An 18660-nucleotide genomic window follows, 5' to 3' on the forward strand; every position below is an offset into this window, starting at 1 on the left:
CAGTGGATATGCAAAGTCTACAAGGAGGTTGGCTAGCACAAGTCCAGATCTCACTTCTAAAACGTGTGAGCATGTATCTCTCACAACAGGCTTTGGGCCTAAAATTTTCTTACCACTTTTTTTAAAAAGGAATTTTCTTAATCACAAATTGGGCTGCTAAGGACACAGAGTAAAGCCAAGTAAGATCTAATACTCGTCATATTTTAAAATGGTCAATCTATTTAAATTTGTATTTAATAAAACAAATTTGTATAAAATAAAGCAGATGATTAGGCCTAATAAGGAATATAATTTTGGCATCAGTAATTTGACTCTCTGGCATGAAATTCTGACATCATTATATTAAGAAATATAATTTTTGGCATTTTACATAGTAAAATGTCCTTTAGACTCTATCAATATGGTCTGCCCTGCCCCATTCAAAGTCAAAATAACATTGTTATATGCACCCACTTAAATAAATATAATACTATTATGGATCTGGGTTGAAATCAGACACCCCAAAACACACAAATGATTCTTTTTCATAATTCTGCTGCTGCTGTTGTGTCCAACTCTTTGTGACCCCATGGACCATGGTGTGCCAATGTTGTTCATGAGGTTTTCTTGGCAAAGATACTAGAGTGGCTTGCCATTTCCTTCTCCAATGGATTAAAGCAAACATAAGTTGAATGACTTGCCCAGAGTCACACAATGTCTGAGCCTCACTTGAACTCGAGTCTTTCTGACTTCAGGCTGGTGCTCTATCCACTGAGCCACCTAGCTGACACGTTTAAAGAAAAAAAAATCTAAAAACTAATTCCATGGAAAGAAGTTCATTTATTCAACAAACATCCTGAACTCTGAAATAATCTCTCCCTGATTAGAGGATAGGTTGAGCTAGATGACCCATGGGGTCCCTTTTAACTCTGAAATTCCAAGACTGGATCAACCAACTTCCTATCTATTTATCTCTTTCATCCTTTGAAACTTCTTTTTGTTCTCACCAAGACATTTAACCTCTTGACCTCTCGCTACTGCTTCCATGTGGCTCATGTGCCTTCTTACCCAGCATGGACCTCATGGGCATTTATGTTTATAATGTCCTCTCTTCTCACCCTACTGTCTCTTCCCCTTCAAAGTTTCTACTACACCTGCTCCTTGCAAATCCCCAGAGCTGGTGAAAACTCTTTCTCCGTCCACTTTCTGTTTTCCCTCCAGGTACCAAACGTTGCCAGGAAACACCATTAAAACCACCATACTGGCTGACCTATAAAGTCATGCTCTTTGCCCTCAGATGGGCTCTCAATGCTCAGCAGTGTTCCTTTTGCTCCCCAATTTTCAGCTCTTCATGATAATGATCAAACCAAATGTCCCATAGCACTGACAGCACCTTCAAACCCCAGCCTCCCTCCTCGTCTCTTTTTTTCTTCACTGAGATTAAAACTATCCAAAATGATTTCTTTCCACAATTCCTCCTTCAGGGCAGCTAAGTGGCACAGTGAACAGAATACCAGCCCTGGAGTCAGGAGGACCTGAGTTCAAATCCGACCTCGGACAATTACCAGCTGTGTAACCTTGGACAAGTCACTTATCCCCAATTGCCTTGCCTTCCTCCCTCCAAAAAAGAAAAAAATTCTCAATGGCAAACCTACCTGTACTTCCTTCTTTGTTCCCCTCAAAGGCTAACCCTTGAGCACTTCATTCTGTCCCCTTCTAACCCTACTAGGACTTTTGCTGCATCATGTCCCTCCTCTCTCATGAACCTTCTCCCTGGCATGAAAATATATTCCAATTTAATCTGCCCTACAAAACCTTCCTCTGACCCTGCAATTACCCTGAACTACTCTGCTCTCTAAAAGACTGGCAATGGCACCAGTAAGCTCAATAAGGCTCTTCCCAATCCTCAGTTTCTCTGACTTGACTTCTGCATCTGACAGCACTGACCACACCTCTTCCTGGCTTCCCTGATACGATTCTCACCAGTCTTGCTTCTATCCTTTAGCTGCTTCTCTTTACGAGTCACCTTCACTGAGTTCTTTTTGCTACTTCTGCCACCTACATGTCTTCAAACCTCTTATTTTCCTTATACATGATGACTTTTCAAATGTCACCCTTTCCCATGACTTCAAATATCAACGGTGTGGATCATTTCCCAATCTTTACCTTCAACTCCATCCCAACTACTGTGCTTGAGACCACAGAATGGACATCTCCACCAGGATGTTTTGCCAACAGTCAAACCCCAAGTGTCCAACACTGATCTCCATCTGCTTCCAAAGTCTGCCCCTCCTCCTACCTTCATGGTGTGCCTTGTTGCTACCTGACCTCAGATACAAGGAGAGCCTTGTACGTTCGGCATTACTGGTGTTGGCACATCTGTCCACAGCACCTATGTGAGGTCACCCCCACCACATACAATCTAGGTGTGTTATTTCCTTCAATCCTCACAGCCATTCTGGGGAGACCTTAGGGAGGCTAAGTATTATAATCCCTATTTCACAGGTCAGGAAATGGCCTCAGAAAGATGACAGGACTTTTCTGAGGTAACACAGCCAGAAAATGTTGAAGTCAAAACTAGACATTTGGTCTCTGGGTTCTAAATTCAGGACTCTTCCACGCCACACTGAGATCCATATTGTAACAAAACTTCAGCTTAGAATGAAAACACCATATGTTATCCAAAACATGTGTAGTAACTTAAAAGAGTTTGAGAAACAAGGTGGGGTGGGAGGGAGGATTGGTACTATATGGGCTACATTTAGACATACCAGTTGTCTGTCCCTGCTTAATCTCTTCAGCAGTTCGGTCTATGAGGACATACAAGGACCACACCACACATGTGATTGCAATGACATGGAACGTTACAGAGCACATGATCTTCCTCCGTTCACTGGATGTCATCTGCAATTTTTCCCACTGACAAGAAATAACAGAAAACAGCACGAAATTTGAGTCTTACGTTGTGAGAACATTTCCTAAAGAAAGCAATGCTTTCTTCCCTCCCCTTTACAAACAACATTCATTCTCTTATCAAGTGATAAACTGCTTGTTAGTGTTCCATTTTTGGAACCAATTTTCTGTATGAAGAAAAGAAAAAACAACCAAGGATTAATGAGGAAACAATATACTACCTGCCCAACAAAAATCTTCTCATGAAAATTTACTCTTATAGACATCTCTATCTGGACCCCTAGATAATACTGTAAATTGGAATACAATTTACAGCCTGGGTGGGAAGGTATCCTTTGGAGACTCCCACTTTTTCCAATGCCACAGGTAAATGACAAGGGTGTGTGTGTGTGTGTGTGTGCAGAAATGACAGTGTACAAATAAACCAAGTCACAACTATGTCACAAAGGTTAATGTCCAAAGAAGCTCGCTTCTTTGTTCTCTATTACATTCACAATAAAAAATAGAAAAGTTTGCATCTGAAGCTAATAATTCCCAGACATGAATAACCTTGGCTCTTTTTATCATTCTCCTGTCCTGCTTCACCTAAAAGCTTACCGATGTAGCCCAAAGTTATAGACTCTCAGTGGGGAGTGAGAACAAAGCCTGAACAGCCTGTATATTTTTGCATATTTCACATCAGAGTTGGCAGAGATATTAGAGATCGCTGGGAGTGATACTGTTCACTTCACAGATGAGGAAACCAGAGAGGAGTGGTAGAATTTGCCCAAGGTCATACAGCAAATATATGGCTAGGAAGAGCTAGGTCTTAAAACTAGATCCCTCAAAGCCCACTCCTAAAGCCCAGTCCTTTTCCGGAGAAGATTCACTACCATTTAGTGATCACTTTAGGTTTTAGCAATTAAAGGTGGTATGTACTGAAAAAATTCTTTTCCTTGATTTGGGTTGTGGAAGGATCACATGATTTTGCTGATGTTTTAGAATCTGGGTTAGTTTTCAGCCTTTGGGGCCATCTTTTTTAATGCTATGGTTTTAGTCCATAACCACTGAGTTTATTTTTTATATAATAATGAAATTAGAGCCTCAATCCCAAATTCCCTTCCCCTCAGTCTACATGTCTCATTTCCAACTACTGTCTAGAACCAATAACTCTATTCTAACTAGGCCAGTTTACTTAATTGTCACTAGAACATGCTCAATGCCTGCCTTTGTGCCTTTGATCATACTGTTCCATGGCCTTCTTGTCATCTGTTTACCCAATTTCTCTCCATTTTTTCCAAGAACCATTCTAGTTCTATGTTCCCCATGAAGTTTTCCCCAAAGATGCCAACCCATAGTGATCTCTCCCCTCTCTAAAATCCTCTAGTACCTGATAATCTGACCACAAAATGTGCTTTTATACTATCCTGGCAGAGTTTTTAAAAAGTCCTTCAAGGCAGAGATCATGCTACAGGTTGCTTCCCTGAAGAAGATCTTAGGACCTCAGTGGTTTCAGCACTATGAACTCCTATGACTTCAAAAAGCATGTCCCTACCTGCACCTTCTTAACGTACATATGCCAGTCCAGAGAATAAACAGAAAAATCTATTTGGGAAAGGATAAGATAAATGAAATTACTGAAAGGGAAATAAACACTAGCCTTAAGACTGACAGTAATGGCAAGAAACAGGAGAGCATTTCTGATATGTTTTGGTTATGGTCAGAATGAGCAAAAAGGGATTCACAATAATTATCTCATGGGCAAACAAACCAGTAGCTGGTGGGGTTTTCTCACTATGGCTCACTATTTTCTCACTATGGCTGCTATTTTAAAGCAATTCAGCAATTGTTCTGTACTTTTAAGAAATGAAATAATTTTATCACTCAGTATAATTCCAATGTATCTCCTTTTAGCAAGCACTCAATCTGTAAGCCAGAATGATAGTGGAATCGAGCTGTTTTCTAATTAGGTAACATGAATCACTTTTCCATCACCAGCAATATACTTAATATGGAATAGCAGGATGATGTAGCAGGCGGAGTAAAAGGTGGGGAGTCAGAAGCCCTTGGCTTGCAGATCGGCCCAGTGGGACCATGGTCATGGATTAGCACATCTCTAGAGAGAAGTTCTCTCCAACTCTTGTGGGGGCTTATTCATTGTAGTAAAATCAGACACATTCAAGTGGGTCAAACCTTGTTGTAAAAGTACTATGTGCACACATACTTTTCTTAAAGGCTTTAATTTAGTCTCCATTATGAACTCGTATTTGCAGAGCTCACAGCATCGTGTGTCCGAACTTTTGATCCATTGTTGTAGGCAGGCTTGGTGGACAAAATGCAGACTTCCTGTGCAGTGACAGGGTGTAATAAGAGGATTCTCATCGTCTCCTTCACAGTGACATATCCTGCACCAGAAATAAAATACATTCATCACAAAACAAGCAGACTGACAGGAAACATGAAACTCCAGTGGAAAATCTAAGAAGCAGCTTTGTGACCATGAGGCAAGCCCTGTGTGCATTCTCACTGAAAAATACCTTCACATACAGAAACTATGGGCCCAGGTATAGGCACAGAGAGCAGAAACACTGCTAACTACCATTCTCTCTACCTCATTGTGGCCACATACAAGGCTTGGAAGGTATTCAGCAATGGAGAGGAAAAGGATGGTCTGAGGAATTATGATGCAGAGTTTTATTGGTTTTTAGAAGACTAAGGTACTGTATTGAGAGAGGCATTTAAAGCCACAAGGAAGTATTTCCTGGAACAAAATTCTTTAAATTCATAGATGTGATTTATTTAAATTAAAAATAAAATCAGCAACCATTCTACTTTACTCCCAAAATGAAATGTCACGCTGACTAAAAAGGATGATTTATCTTCTAGCTATGAAAGGGCACCCAAAAAAGCTTAGCTAGATACAAAGAAGCCACAGCAACCTCTGTTTGCTTCTCCTACCAAGAGGCAGTGTACCTCATAGGATTAAAGATCTGAGGCCGTCTACTCCAAACCCCATATTTTACCATTGAGAAAACTGAGGTCCAGAGAAGTTAAGTGACTTGCCCAAGGTCATACAAGTAGGAAGCAACAAAGGCAGGATACAAACCTCCCCTATGCCCCCACCCACCCTGTTCCCAGAAACTTCTAAGCCATAAGTTAAGACCCACCCACAAAAAAAAAGTGGCTATGACTTAAAACCATTCTTTATGTCTAGGGGCAGCATGCAGCACAACAGGATTACTAACCTCAAGAAACATGGTTCATTAAATGGATTTTTGAGAAGTAGAGAAGTGTTTTCTAGCAGTTGGAAAAACAAGCTAGGACTGGCACCTTTTCTGAAAGGGGTCCAACTGTGTGGCCCAGGATATTGCGCATTCTCTCTGATGCTGGCTGCTGATCCAATCATCAGGAAAAAACAGAAACTAGGAAAGAGTGGTGAATGGTGTGAAACCAGAACAGGGAGGCTGATGATTTCAGTGCGGAAAGGTCTGGTCAATAATAAAAGACAGAGGAGAAAATTCCAAAGGAATTCTGAGGAAGGGAAAGGAGACTTTGGAAAAGGCACTTGAGAAAGTTGGAAGGCAGAGCTATTGTTACAAGGAATTAGGATTTTGTTGGGAATGGCTAAATCTCTTTCATCATAAGAAAAAGAGGAGTTGCTGGAGGCATTTGCTCCATAAACAGGACATGCTTAAAAAAAAAAAAGACATGCTTTAATAGTCATAAAGAGATGCAGTTAGAAATGGTAGCCTTTGCTTGAAAATGAAATGATCTTTAGAAATGAATAAGTTGTAAAAAACCAAAAACCTGAGAAACCAAGTGGTAACACTTATTTTCCTCTCTTCCGATTTCTTTCAGCAAAAATGTATTTCCTTTCAGTTCAGAAAGGTCAGCTTGAGCTTTCATATTTGTAGCTTTTTCTTTTGTTTTGGCATCAACAAATAAAGACAAGTTAAGATTCATGGGGGTTTGCTGTTGCTGTCACTGTTGTAATTAAAGAATCTGGTCTCAACAAAATGTACTATCTGTATTAACCCTGAATTTGTGGCTACGTCCTTCATCTTTAACAAGACAGAAAGACTGGAAGGCAAGGAAAGCAGAACAAGTCAGCGCTAACTAGAAGGGTCAGTGAAGGAGGGTGGTTCTTGGTAAACCAACCTGCATGTGTCTCCTGATGTTGACACAGGGGATAAGGGGGTAAACTTTTCAGAGAGGGGAGAAGGGCAATCCAGGTCACTATCTTTCTCAGTGGAGCAGAGTGGTGCCCGTATCTCCTTGTTTTTCAGCTTGGAGGATACACTGTCCTCAAAGACATCATCATCCCCCATATCATCTGAGCAGAAGCCTGTGCTCCCCACCAACACACTGGAAGACTTAGCTGCCAGCAAGCCAGCAGAGCAGTTTTCCAGCTCATGGAACTTGTGCAAACTGCTGGTGCTTGAGCTGTGAGAGAAGGAAAAGAGGTAACAGAGCAATCGTTTGCTTTTCAAGGCTGCCTCATTATCTGCTTTCTCTTCAAGGGATGGGATGTTGAAACCCCCTTGGTTGGCTCCTATTCCAAAGGTGGTTGAATGATTGGCAGAAAATGATGGAACATATGAGTGTTTGTAATTGCCAAATACAAGAGGCTTCAGATTGAGAATCTGTTTTTCCTTATGGTGAAATTTGTTCATCCTGAGGCACTGGTCTTGAGGTGGTGCTAATTTTCCTTCAGAATAAGTTCTTTCTACACAGTCAGGATTCTCCATAGCATTCTGGGCCTTCTCGACCACATCATTGAGGGACTTGGAGAACTTGAGAGTTCTTCTGGCTTTGGTATTCTTAGGAGGCTTAAAAGCCTGGATCCATTCTGGACCATAGGAGCTTTTCTTTGAGGCCTGTAATGTGTCTTTACAGATCACTGTCACAGTGACCCCTTGTGTCAGAGAACTCTGGCAGAGAGCAGATTTCAAGACAACAGCTGACTGCACGGGACTGTGATGACAACATTCAGAAAACACTGCACTGGAACTGCATGCAGAACAGTGGAATAAAAGGACAGAAAGTAAAAACAATTAAAAAAGAGAAAACAGATATATCAAAGTGAAGAAATGAGAATAGTGTGATAACATGGCAAGCAAACAGTGCACAAAATCAGCATCAAAAGTCAGAATCCAATGTATACTAATCAAAAAGTTAGGAAATGATGAAGCAAAGCACAATGGTGCTTTTCATGACATAGTTTTCAGGAAGAACTGTCCTTCAATGTGGATCCTGGTAGGTCTACAAGCAATACTCTACCTGCAGATGTCTTGGTTAGATGGGGTAACAGATGTGCGAGAGAAGCCATGGGGAGCTGATGCACATGTTGGACTTCCAGCCTGCAAGATAACATCCTAAGTTAGTTTCAGAATCAAACTAGAGAAAACAGCTCTCCTGACACCTTCTGTGACTGAAGTAGTGAACGATGCTTCCGGGAGCTTTTAATTCTCTGTTCAATAAATGATGTTTATATAAAGAACAGTGTGCACATAAACTTCTTACCTCCCAACTTCAAGGGTCTGTGGCTTCCCTTCTATAATCATACATTGTAACCACTCTCTGAGCTGCTGTAGTTGAAAAAGGGTCAAGCTTCTGGGAATGACTATCTGAACCTAGCTAGGCTAATTCGGCTCAGGTGACAAACTCAGCCTCAGTGCCCTTCATATCACAATGATCTGGAATAGGGTTTTAGTAAAGGCAAAGCTCGAGGAAAATAGGAAAAACAACAACAACATGGTCACCTTTTATAACAGAAAACCAAAGGTGCGATTAGAAATATCTGAAATCACGGAACATTAATTACGTACACAAGACTTGAGTAACCCTAATTCTGTATAAGCCATATATAGGGTTTTTGACCGTAGACAATTTCAAGTTATGTCAATTCGCCCCCAAGTCAAGTTAACCAATCCAGTCTTTATTAAGCATTTATATCTGGCCAGAAAGTTCTTTTTCTTTTATTTTTTTAAGGCAATTGGGGTTAAGTAACTTGCTCAAGGTTACACGGCCAGTTATTTCTGGGTGTGGTGCTGAGTGTCTGAGCCCGGATTTGATCCAGGTCATCCCGACACTGGGGCCGGTGCTCTCACTCGCTGAGCCACCTGCCTGCCCCTCAGAAAGTTCTTTTTAGGTGGCAAAGAATGGGAATCTGAAGGGGCACTCATAAATCATGGAACGACTGAACAACTTATGCTACATAAGTGAAATGGAATACAATTGTGCTGAAAGAAATGACGGAGACAGTTTCAGAGAAACCTGAGAAGACTTGTATATACTTCCACAGAGTGAAAGAAAAAGAATAAAGACAACAATCTAAACAATGGCAACATGGTTAAAAATAAACAACTTTGTAATGAGCAGTTATGATTCCAGAGAACTAACGGTCAATCTCATGATAGAGAGGTGAAGGACTCAAAAGTGCAGAATGAGACATATTTTAGAGGGAGACATAGTCAATATAGAAAGTTGTTTTTGTCTGACTATATGTGCTTGTAGTAAAAGTTTCATTTTTTCTGTCATTCCCATTGTTGTGGTGGGAGAGAGATAAGGTGATTTTTTATTGAGAAAAAATATGTATATATTATAGTGTATGTATTATTTATTATTATAATATATTATTTATTTTAAGAAAGGGTCTGATAGCAATTTATGAGCACTTTATCTTAAAGATGTTATTCATCTTTTTGCTTTTTAAATTTTTACTATTTTCTTTTTACCTTTCTAAATACAGTATTCCCTTCTCCCATATCAGAGTCATAACTTATAACCAAGAATAAAAAATAGAGACAAAAAAGCAATTCAAACATGCTAATGAACATATCAACCAAATCTGACAATATTTATAATGTTTTGCATCCACAGACACCCATCTCTTCAAAGAATCATTAATAAGGTCAGTATATTTTCTAATCTCTTAATCAGGGCCACTCTATTAATTTCTAAAATAAAATTTCTTATTTCCAAAATTCTGCTGTTTCCCCCAAAACATGCAAGTACATGGAGAGGGAGAGAGGGAGGGAGATAGAGAGAAAGGGAGAGAGAGAGAGAAAGAGAGGGAGGGGGAGGGAGAGAGGGAGAGAGAGAGGCAAGAAAAGGGAGAGGGAGAGAGAGAGAGAGAGAGAGAGAGAGAGAGAGAGAGCTGAACTTTAAGAGAAGTGAAATGAAACAGGTTATGATTAAAGAAAGGCATTTAAGAGTTCATGATCATGGAAGCAGTGTGTTTGTGGGTGATAGCAAGATGAAGGGTATAATGATCTCTGTGTGTAGCTGGGGTACAGTAGAGGAGCTGCTCATGGCAAAAGAACAAACTGAAGGTCTGGGAGGTAAGGGTATTTGGGGGAGTATCACTAGTTGAAGCTCCCAAATACAAGTGCTGAGAGCAGGAATCGGAGAGGAAAGAGTGTGAGTCAAGCACTGTACTCACCGAGGAAAGAAGGCAAGTGTATAGGAAGCTGACAGACAAGGGTTACCAGAATTTTCATTAGGTGTTATATGTAGCTGCAGTAACTTCCAAGGCAGAAAGGTTACTGAATAATGGTGGTAGAAGATGACCTTGAAAATAGCAATGGGGAGCAAGGAGAACTACACTTCTGTGTTCTGTCTGACTAGTAAGTAGTGAGCAATGAGTGAAAACACAACCAGCGCTGGAAAGGGTAGCCAGAGAAACTGTGATCAGGAGGGTTCTAGGTCTCAGGGAGAGCCAGAAGATGGAAGGAGTGGGAAAGGAAAATATTTAAGAAGAAAGCACATTTGTTATTTCTGAAGCAAGTATTCCAGAGAGTACAGTGGAAAGGGTGGGTGGCTTCAGAATGGAACACTGGGGAGCTTGGTTAAGAGAAATGGGAATAAGGGAGTGAATAGTGTGGGACCAAGAAGGAGATCTAAGTAATAACAGCCAGGCATTCAGTGGAGTCATTGGGATGGAGAGGGTATGACTGGATGGAAGTAGTTTAATCATTGACAAACTAGGGGTTTGGCCTTAGGGTGAAGTCATTTTAGGACACTGAGCTGTTATGAGGAGAGGCTAGTGAGGGAAGATGATAGAATGGCAATTAACTCCTTTTTCTGTAGAAAGGCCAGTTCAGCAAGGCAGTGAGAGAAAGATGGAATGGCACTTCTCTGTCCTCTGTTGGCAGAAGGGGTCTCCTTCCTGAAGTCAAGTGGGAAGGACTTCACTTAGGAATTCATAAACTTAATGGTAGATTCTCAAGTATTTTCTTTACGCTGTGGTATTATTTTTAACAATGTTTTTATTGATGTACTTGTTTTTTATATCACCATAGCTGCCCCAATAACCCTTTCCTTCACCTTCCCAGCAAGCCAACTAGCATCATTAAGATAAAAGAAAAGAAAAAGAAGGGGGGAATGGTATAACTGAATAATACATTGAAAAAATCAGAAAACATGTATAATATTTGTGGACTTCCTACCATGACAAAAGGGTGGGATGTGTCTTTTCATATCTTTTCTTTTGAGTCACGATTATTCTTGAAAATTTCACGACATTCATTTTTTATGTTATTTATGGCTGTTTTTTTTTCCCATTTACATTCCTATAGCCACTGTGTAAATATTTCTTGGCTCTGCTTATTTCATTCTGTATCAGGGCATGTAGCTCTTTCCATGTTTCTATGTATTTCATCACATTCATCATTTCTTACAACTCAGTAATATTTATTACATTCATGTACCACAATTTGTTTAGCCCTTCCCCCATCAACAACCATCTACTTTGTTTGCAATTCTTGGCTATTATAAAAAAGCACTGCTATAAATAATATTGTGTATGTGGGAACTTTCTTTTATCAATGGCCTCCTTGGGGTATAAACTCAGTAATGGGATCCCTGAGTCAAAGGATACGGACATTTTAATTACTCAATATCTCTCCCCAAAACCCTCCCCCTCTTCTAACATCCCTATTTACTGTCAATACTACCTCCCAAGTCCTTCATGCTAGCAACCTAAGCTGTCATCCTTAATCCGATACTATCTCTCAAGCCCCACATCCAATCTGTCGCCAAGGTCTGTCTATTTCAGCTCTGCAACATCTCTGGAAGACGTCCCCTTCTCTCTTCTTACACTGCCACCACCCTGATCCAGGCTCTTAGCATCTTGTAATCAGACTGCAGCAATAGTCCTCTGGCTAGTCTGCCTGCCCCAAGTTTCTCCCCCATACCTCTTCATCCTCCATTCAGTCACCAAAGTTATTTTCCTAAAATGTAGGCCTGATCCTGTCACCCTCCCTCTCTGCCACCTCCTACACCCACTGAATAAATTCTAGTGGTTCCCTATTGTCTCCATGATCAATTACAAATTCTGTTTGGCATTCAAAGCCCTTTATAACCTAGCCCTACCTCTCCACCATTATAGTCTTCTTACTCCTCATCACTTATTCTTCAACCCTTCAACCCAGGGATACTGTCTCCTTACTCTTCCCCTCCCCCTCTCCGCTCTGGGTTTTTCTCTGGCTGTCCTGCATGTCTGAAAGGCTCTCCCTCATCATCTCTACCTCTTGGCTTCCCTTAAGTCTCAGCTAAACACCCATCTTCTACAGAAAGTCTTTTTTCAATCTCTCTCAATTTCTAGTGCAGTTTCTTCCCTCCTTTGATTATTCCCTATTTATCCCAATAATAGTTTATTTGTGACTGTCTGGTGGCTTGTTATCTGTCTCATTAGACTGGGAATTCCCTGAGTTCAAGGTCTGTCTTCTGTCTCTCTCTCTCTTTTTAAAAAAATCCTCAGCATAGCACTTAATGAATGTTGACTGACTTTATTTGCTGCTTCCAAACTGCTTTCCAAAATGGCTGTCCCAACTCACAGCTCAAGTGTGCCTGTCATCCCACAACCCCTCCAGCACTATTACCATCCTTGGTCATCTTTGCTGATTTACAAAGATGAGAAGGTCAGGGTCGTTTTGATTTATGTTTCTTTTATTAGTAGCGGTTTGGAGAATTCCTTTATGTGGTCATTAACATGTTGTAATTATTTTGGGTATTTTTGTTTCATATCCTTTTACCAATTATTGGAGAATGTCTATTGGTTACATACACATGTGTATGTATGTATACACATGTATAATACATGTGTGTATATATGTTTTCATTAATTCAGATTAGTTTAGTGCTTTACTTTATCCACCCCCCCCCAAACTCCTATTATTTATTAGTTCAACAGTGTTTTTTACTTTCAACTTTAGCAATCTCTCCTTTTATTTTCAGAGTTTCTATTTTGGTATTTATTAAAGAGTTTTTAATTTGTTGGTTTTCTATATTTTGTATGCCCAATTCATTGATCTGCTCTTTCTTCAAATGATGTAAGCATTTAAAGATATAAAATTTCCTCTAAGTACTGGCTTTGGCATGTTGTCTCATTGTAGTGATTATTTTTTAAAAAAATTACAGAATGCTTCTATGATTTGTCTTTTTACCCACCCATTATTTAAAATGAAGTTATTTAATTCTAATTAATGATTAATTTATGCTTCAAAGGCCCTTTGTTGAATGTAATTTTTATTACATTATGGTCAGGAAAAATATCATTTAAGGAAAAATGCATTTAAGATTTCTACTTTTCTGTTGTTGTTTGTGGGGTTTTTGTTTATGTTTATGGGGTTTTAACATATGATCAATTTTTGTGAAAGTGCCATGCACAGCCAAGAAATAGGTATATAATGCTTTTCTATTTCCATTGATCCAGAGGTCTATCATATCCAACTTTTGTAAAAAAAAAATTTATCTCTTTAACTTCTTTCTTTATTTTATGGTTAGATTTATCTCGGTTTGAGGAATAAATTGAGTTCCCCCACTATTATAGTTTTACTGTCTATTTTCTACTGTAACTCATTTAACTTCCTTTAAGAACTTAGATAATATGTTGTTTGGTACATATGTTCATTACTAATATTAATTCACTGTCTATGGTACTTTTAAGGAAAATTTAATTTCCCTTATTATCACTTTTAATTAGGTCTATTTTTGCTTTTGCTTTCTGAGATCCTGATTGCCACTCCTGCCTTTTTTATTCCAGCTTAAGTATACTAGACTCTGCTCCAGCTTTTTATTTTAACTCTATGTATCTTTCTGTTTCAAATGTGATTCTTGTAAAACAACATATTGTTGGATTCTAATCCATTCTGCTAACCTCTTCTGTTTTATGGGCAAGATGATCCCATTCACATTCACAGTTATGATTACTGTATATTTCTCTCTATCCCATTCAATATATTTATCCTTTCCTTTTTTTTTTACCCTGTACCCTCTTTGTGAGTTTGTTTTGCTTCGGTGTTTATATATCTTGAATACTAAACATTTATCAGAGAAATTTAATACAAGGACTTTTTTTCTATTTGATTCCTTCTTATCTTAGGTACATTAATTTTGTGCAGAAGCTTTTCAGTTTTATGTAGTCAAAGTTCTCTCTTTTATCATTGGTAACTGCCTCTATTCTTTGTTTGGTTAACAATATATCTCTTACCCATAGTTCTGAGAGGTATATAATCTGCTTCTCTTCTCATTTTTTATACTATGATCTTTAATAATAAAGTCATAGGTCTACTTAAAATGTACTGTAGAATACAGTATAAGGTATTGTTGTGGGCCTAGTTTCTGCCAGAATGCTTTCAAGTTTTCCCAGAAGATTTTTCTAATTAAATAGGGAGTTCTTTCCTAAGTAATTTATGTTTTATACCTTATAAAACACTAGGTTACTGAGTTCAATTGTTTCTGAGTCTCCCTTGTCTAATCTGGTCCATAGATCCACCTCTTTGCTTTTAAATAGTACCAGATGGTTGTGATGACTGCTGCTTTTTAGAATATTCTGAAGTCTGGAAGTTCTATCCCCCTTTGTCCTTTCTGTACTGATTTCATATGGAATTTCTCTTTTTATCTCTTCCTGCTGGGTTTTACTGCTATTGTACAGAAATGCTTATGATTTTATTTAATTTAGCTTATATCTTGCAAGTTTCCTAAAGTTAATTGTTTTAATTAGGTTGTTGTTGACTTTTTAGTGTTAAGTAAACCATCATTTTCATCTGCAAAAGTGATAATTTTGTTTCTTTTTTAATCTATGCTTGGTTCCTTTTATTTCTTCTTTTTTGTTTTACTGTGATTGCCAGCACTCCTAGTATTATACTATGCTATGCTACGCTATATTATACTATACTATAAGTGGTGACAATTGATTGTTCATTTTACCTTTTATTTTACTGGAAAGGATTCTAGTTATTCTGTTATAGATAATGGAAGCTCTAGGTTTTACATATATGTGTTTAGCCATTTGCTAACTGATGGGTATCCCCTTAGTTTCCAGGTCTTTGTCAACAGAAAGAGTGTCTAATCTTTGTACACATGGGTCCTTTCCCTCTTTAATCTTTTTGAAGGTATAGGTCAGCATACTGCTGTATTAAAAGGTAAACATATTTAGCAACTTTTTGGTCACAGATTTAGATTGACTGTAACTTATTCATAGTGCCACCAAAAGTAAATTAATGTGCCTAATCTTTTTTTTTTTGGTCAGCTTTGATAATCTGATGGCCAAGTATTTAATTTTATAGACAAAGATAAGAAGTCCAGAGATGTAACTTGCATAACAGCATAGAGCTAGCAAAAAACAGTAATAGGATTGAGTGAATTTTTGTACCTCCTCTTCCATTTGACCAATTCTGCTTTTTAAGGAGTTCTCTTCAGTGAATTTTTGTGCCTCTTTTACCATTTGGCCAATTTGTTTTTTAAGGTGTTACTTTCTTCAGCAATTCCTGTGTGCCTCCTTTACCAAGCTGCTAATTCTCTTCATAATTTTCTTGAATAACTCTCATTAGTTGTGCGCAAATGTGTATGTTCCTATAATTCTGCTGTCCTCATGCAAATCACATCATAGAGATATTTCCACCTTTTTTAAGCCTTGTAATTAATCATTTCTATATCAGTTTTGTATTATATTACTTTATTAGTGATGGTGGTACAGTGTGAGCTCTAGTACCACTTCAGTCCTATCAGATTAGCTAATATTACAGAAAAGGAAAATGATAAAATGTTGGAGAGGATGTGGGAAAAAGTGAGATACTAACGAACCCTTGGTGGAACCCTGAACTGATCCAACAATTCTAGGGAGCAATTTGGAACTATACCCAAAGAGCAATAAAACTGTGCAGACCCTTTGAGTTAAGATCAGAAGAAAGGTGTCCATTGTGCCTAAGGGTTTATATTTCTTTTAAAACTTGTTTTTGTGTTTATTCCTCTCTTGCAAAAAAAAATAGGAAGAATTCAAATTTTTTTCCCCTAGGAAAAAGGCATAAAACAATTCTACTCAGAACTACTCAGGATGTATGACGAAGTGATTGAGTAGAATGTCTATTTAATTATATGTCCTAAGTTGAACAATTACTTATTTTTCATGTATATGTTTTTTTCCTATGTGTATTCTTAGTCTAAGCTTCTTTAAAGTAATCATGAGTCTCTTCTTTTTCTCTCTTTGCTTTATTTGGTGACTGCTCACAGTGTCCTTTGTATACAAAGAGAATGAAAATGATATCACTATATTGAGGTCAATGTATACTGTATCTGACTGTGACTGATCAGACTAATATAAGCTTGGAAGGCTCTATAACAGGATGGGCACAAGTCATCCATATGAACAACTGGGACAGAGATGTCTCTAAATTTGCACATCTCATTTTTCTTTTGAGCTACTGTAATTCTGCTTTCTCATATAGCACAGTGCCTTCTTTGATGCAGGCACACCACGCTGGATTGTCCTGTGCCAGTGTCTCCCATGTCTTACAACTGATAGCAAAGTTCTTCTAAAAGACCTTGAAAGTGCTCTTGTATTGCTTCTTCTGAACTCTATGTGAGCACTTGCCTCATGTGAGTTCTCCGTAAAATAGTCTTTTAGGCAAACATGTTTGTCATTCAAACAATGTGGCCAGTCCATTGGACCTGTGCTCCCTGCTATAGAGTCTGAAAGCTTGGCAGCTGAGCTCCTAAGATAATTCAACAGAAGCAATTCAATTTCCTGGCATGGTGTTGGTATACTGCCCAGGTTTCACAAGCAAACAAATAATGAGGTTAGCACAACAGCTCTGGGGACATTCAATTCTAATACCTCTTCTCTCCCACACTTTACTTTGGAACCTCCCAACCACAGAGTTAGCCCTGGCAATGTGTGCATCAACCTCATCATCTGTATGTACATCTCTGGAAAAGTATACTCCAAGGTAAGTGAACTTATCCACAGCATTCAACTGCTCCGTGAGCTGTAATCACTGGTTCCACATATGGATGGTGGTAAGGTGCTGGTGGCTGAGAACTGATCCATACTCTGTTGCATCTTAGTCTCAGACACTGCACTGAGTGCATAATCATCTAAGAACAAAAAGTCATGCAGCTATATTCCCTCTACTGTAGTCTTGACTCACAGCCTTTTCAAGTTAAATAATTTACCATCAATGCAGTAACTGACTGTGATGCCATTTTCATTCTCATTGCAAGCATCTGACAACATCACTGAAAACACGATGTCCTCTCTATAACCTTCTTTTGGTGATACTGTCCATAATTTTTCTAATTATCTGGCTGTTTTTCTAATTATCTCTGTGCTTTGAAATGTTCTGAAAACCAACTCCTGCAATGCCTTCAAAAGTGGATTATGTCTAGCACCAATTTTTTTTCTATTTCGTTGGTCAGGTCTAACTGCTCTTCCTATTTTTATCTTAAGTGACATCCATACTTTTTTTTTTGCTTTTTGGATGGGGGAAGGCAAGGCAATTGGGGTTAAGTGACTTGCTCAAGGTCACACAGTGTTAAGTGTCCAAGGCCGGATTTGAACTCAGGTCCTCCTGACTCCAGGGCCGGTGCTCTATTCATTGCACCACCTAGCTGCCCTCCCCGCCCCTGCTTTAAAAAGCACACTTGAAGGGGAATGGTCGAACAAGTTGTGGTATAGGAATACAATGGAATACTATTGTGCTATAAGAAATGATGAACAGGCAGACTTCAGAAAGTCTGGAAAGATTTATATGAGCTAATGCTGAGTGAAGTGGAACCAGGAGAACATTGTACACAGTAGCAGCCATAGTCTGCAATGATTGATTTTGATAGACTTAGCCCTTATGGGCAATGCAAGGACTTAAAACAATTCCAAAAGGACTCATGATGGAAAATGCCATTCACATTCAGAGAAAGAACTAATAGAGTCTGAATGTAGAGACTATCTTTGTTTGTTTGTTTTATATTGTTTTGCTTTTTCCTTCTCATGGTTTCTCCCATTTGTTCTAATTCTTCTATACAACATAACTAATGTGAAAATATGTTTAAAAGGAATGTATATGTAGAGCCTATATCAGATTGCAGGCTGTCTTGGGATGGGAGGATGAGGGAGAGGGAAGAAAAAATAAAAACTTATGGAATTAAATGCTGAAAACTAAAAAAAAAAAAAAAAAGTTAAAATAAAAATAAAAAGCACACCGGAGACCAGGGGACCAGAAATCCTGGTTCAACAATTCAACAAAGATCTATTAAGCACCTATTATGTGCAAGGCGCTGAACTAGGTGCTGGGGATACAAATATAAACGTGAAATAGTCCCTGTCTTTGATAGATTTACAGTCTGCTGGGGACAGCAGGTACAATACAATATATACAGGGACTATGAAATATAAGACATTTTCTGGAGAGTGAAAGCTAACAACCTAAAGCAAATCAAGAAGCTTTGTATGAGAGGCTGCACTTTATCTAGGTGCTGAAAGAAGAGTCTGCACAAAGACATGGAGTTGCA

General features: G+C 38.7%; 1 protein-coding gene across 2 annotated transcripts in view; it reads right to left on the reverse strand.

Annotated features, from left to right (window-relative positions):
- MARCHF8 (membrane associated ring-CH-type finger 8) overlaps positions 1 to 18660 on the reverse strand; it is a 109773-nt gene that overhangs the window by 6011 nt on the left and 85102 nt on the right. The window contains exons 4-7 of one of the 2 annotated variants that reach the window (XM_069071324.1): positions 8152 to 8231; positions 7030 to 7881; positions 5096 to 5276; positions 2751 to 2898 (exon numbers count right to left, since the gene is read on the reverse strand). In XM_069071324.1, the coding sequence (XP_068927425.1) occupies positions 2751 to 2898; positions 5096 to 5276; positions 7030 to 7881; positions 8152 to 8231 (1261 nt within the window). The remainder of the gene's footprint in view (positions 1 to 2750; positions 2899 to 5095; positions 5277 to 7029; positions 7882 to 8151; positions 8232 to 18660) is intronic. The other variant, XM_069071323.1, reaches the window with a different exon arrangement.

This window comes from Petaurus breviceps, unplaced genomic scaffold (assembly GCF_028583685.1).
Source record: "Petaurus breviceps papuanus isolate PSGF00001 unplaced genomic scaffold, PetGlider_PUasm1.0 90825, whole genome shotgun sequence".
NCBI lineage: Eukaryota > Metazoa > Chordata > Mammalia > Diprotodontia > Petauridae > Petaurus > Petaurus breviceps.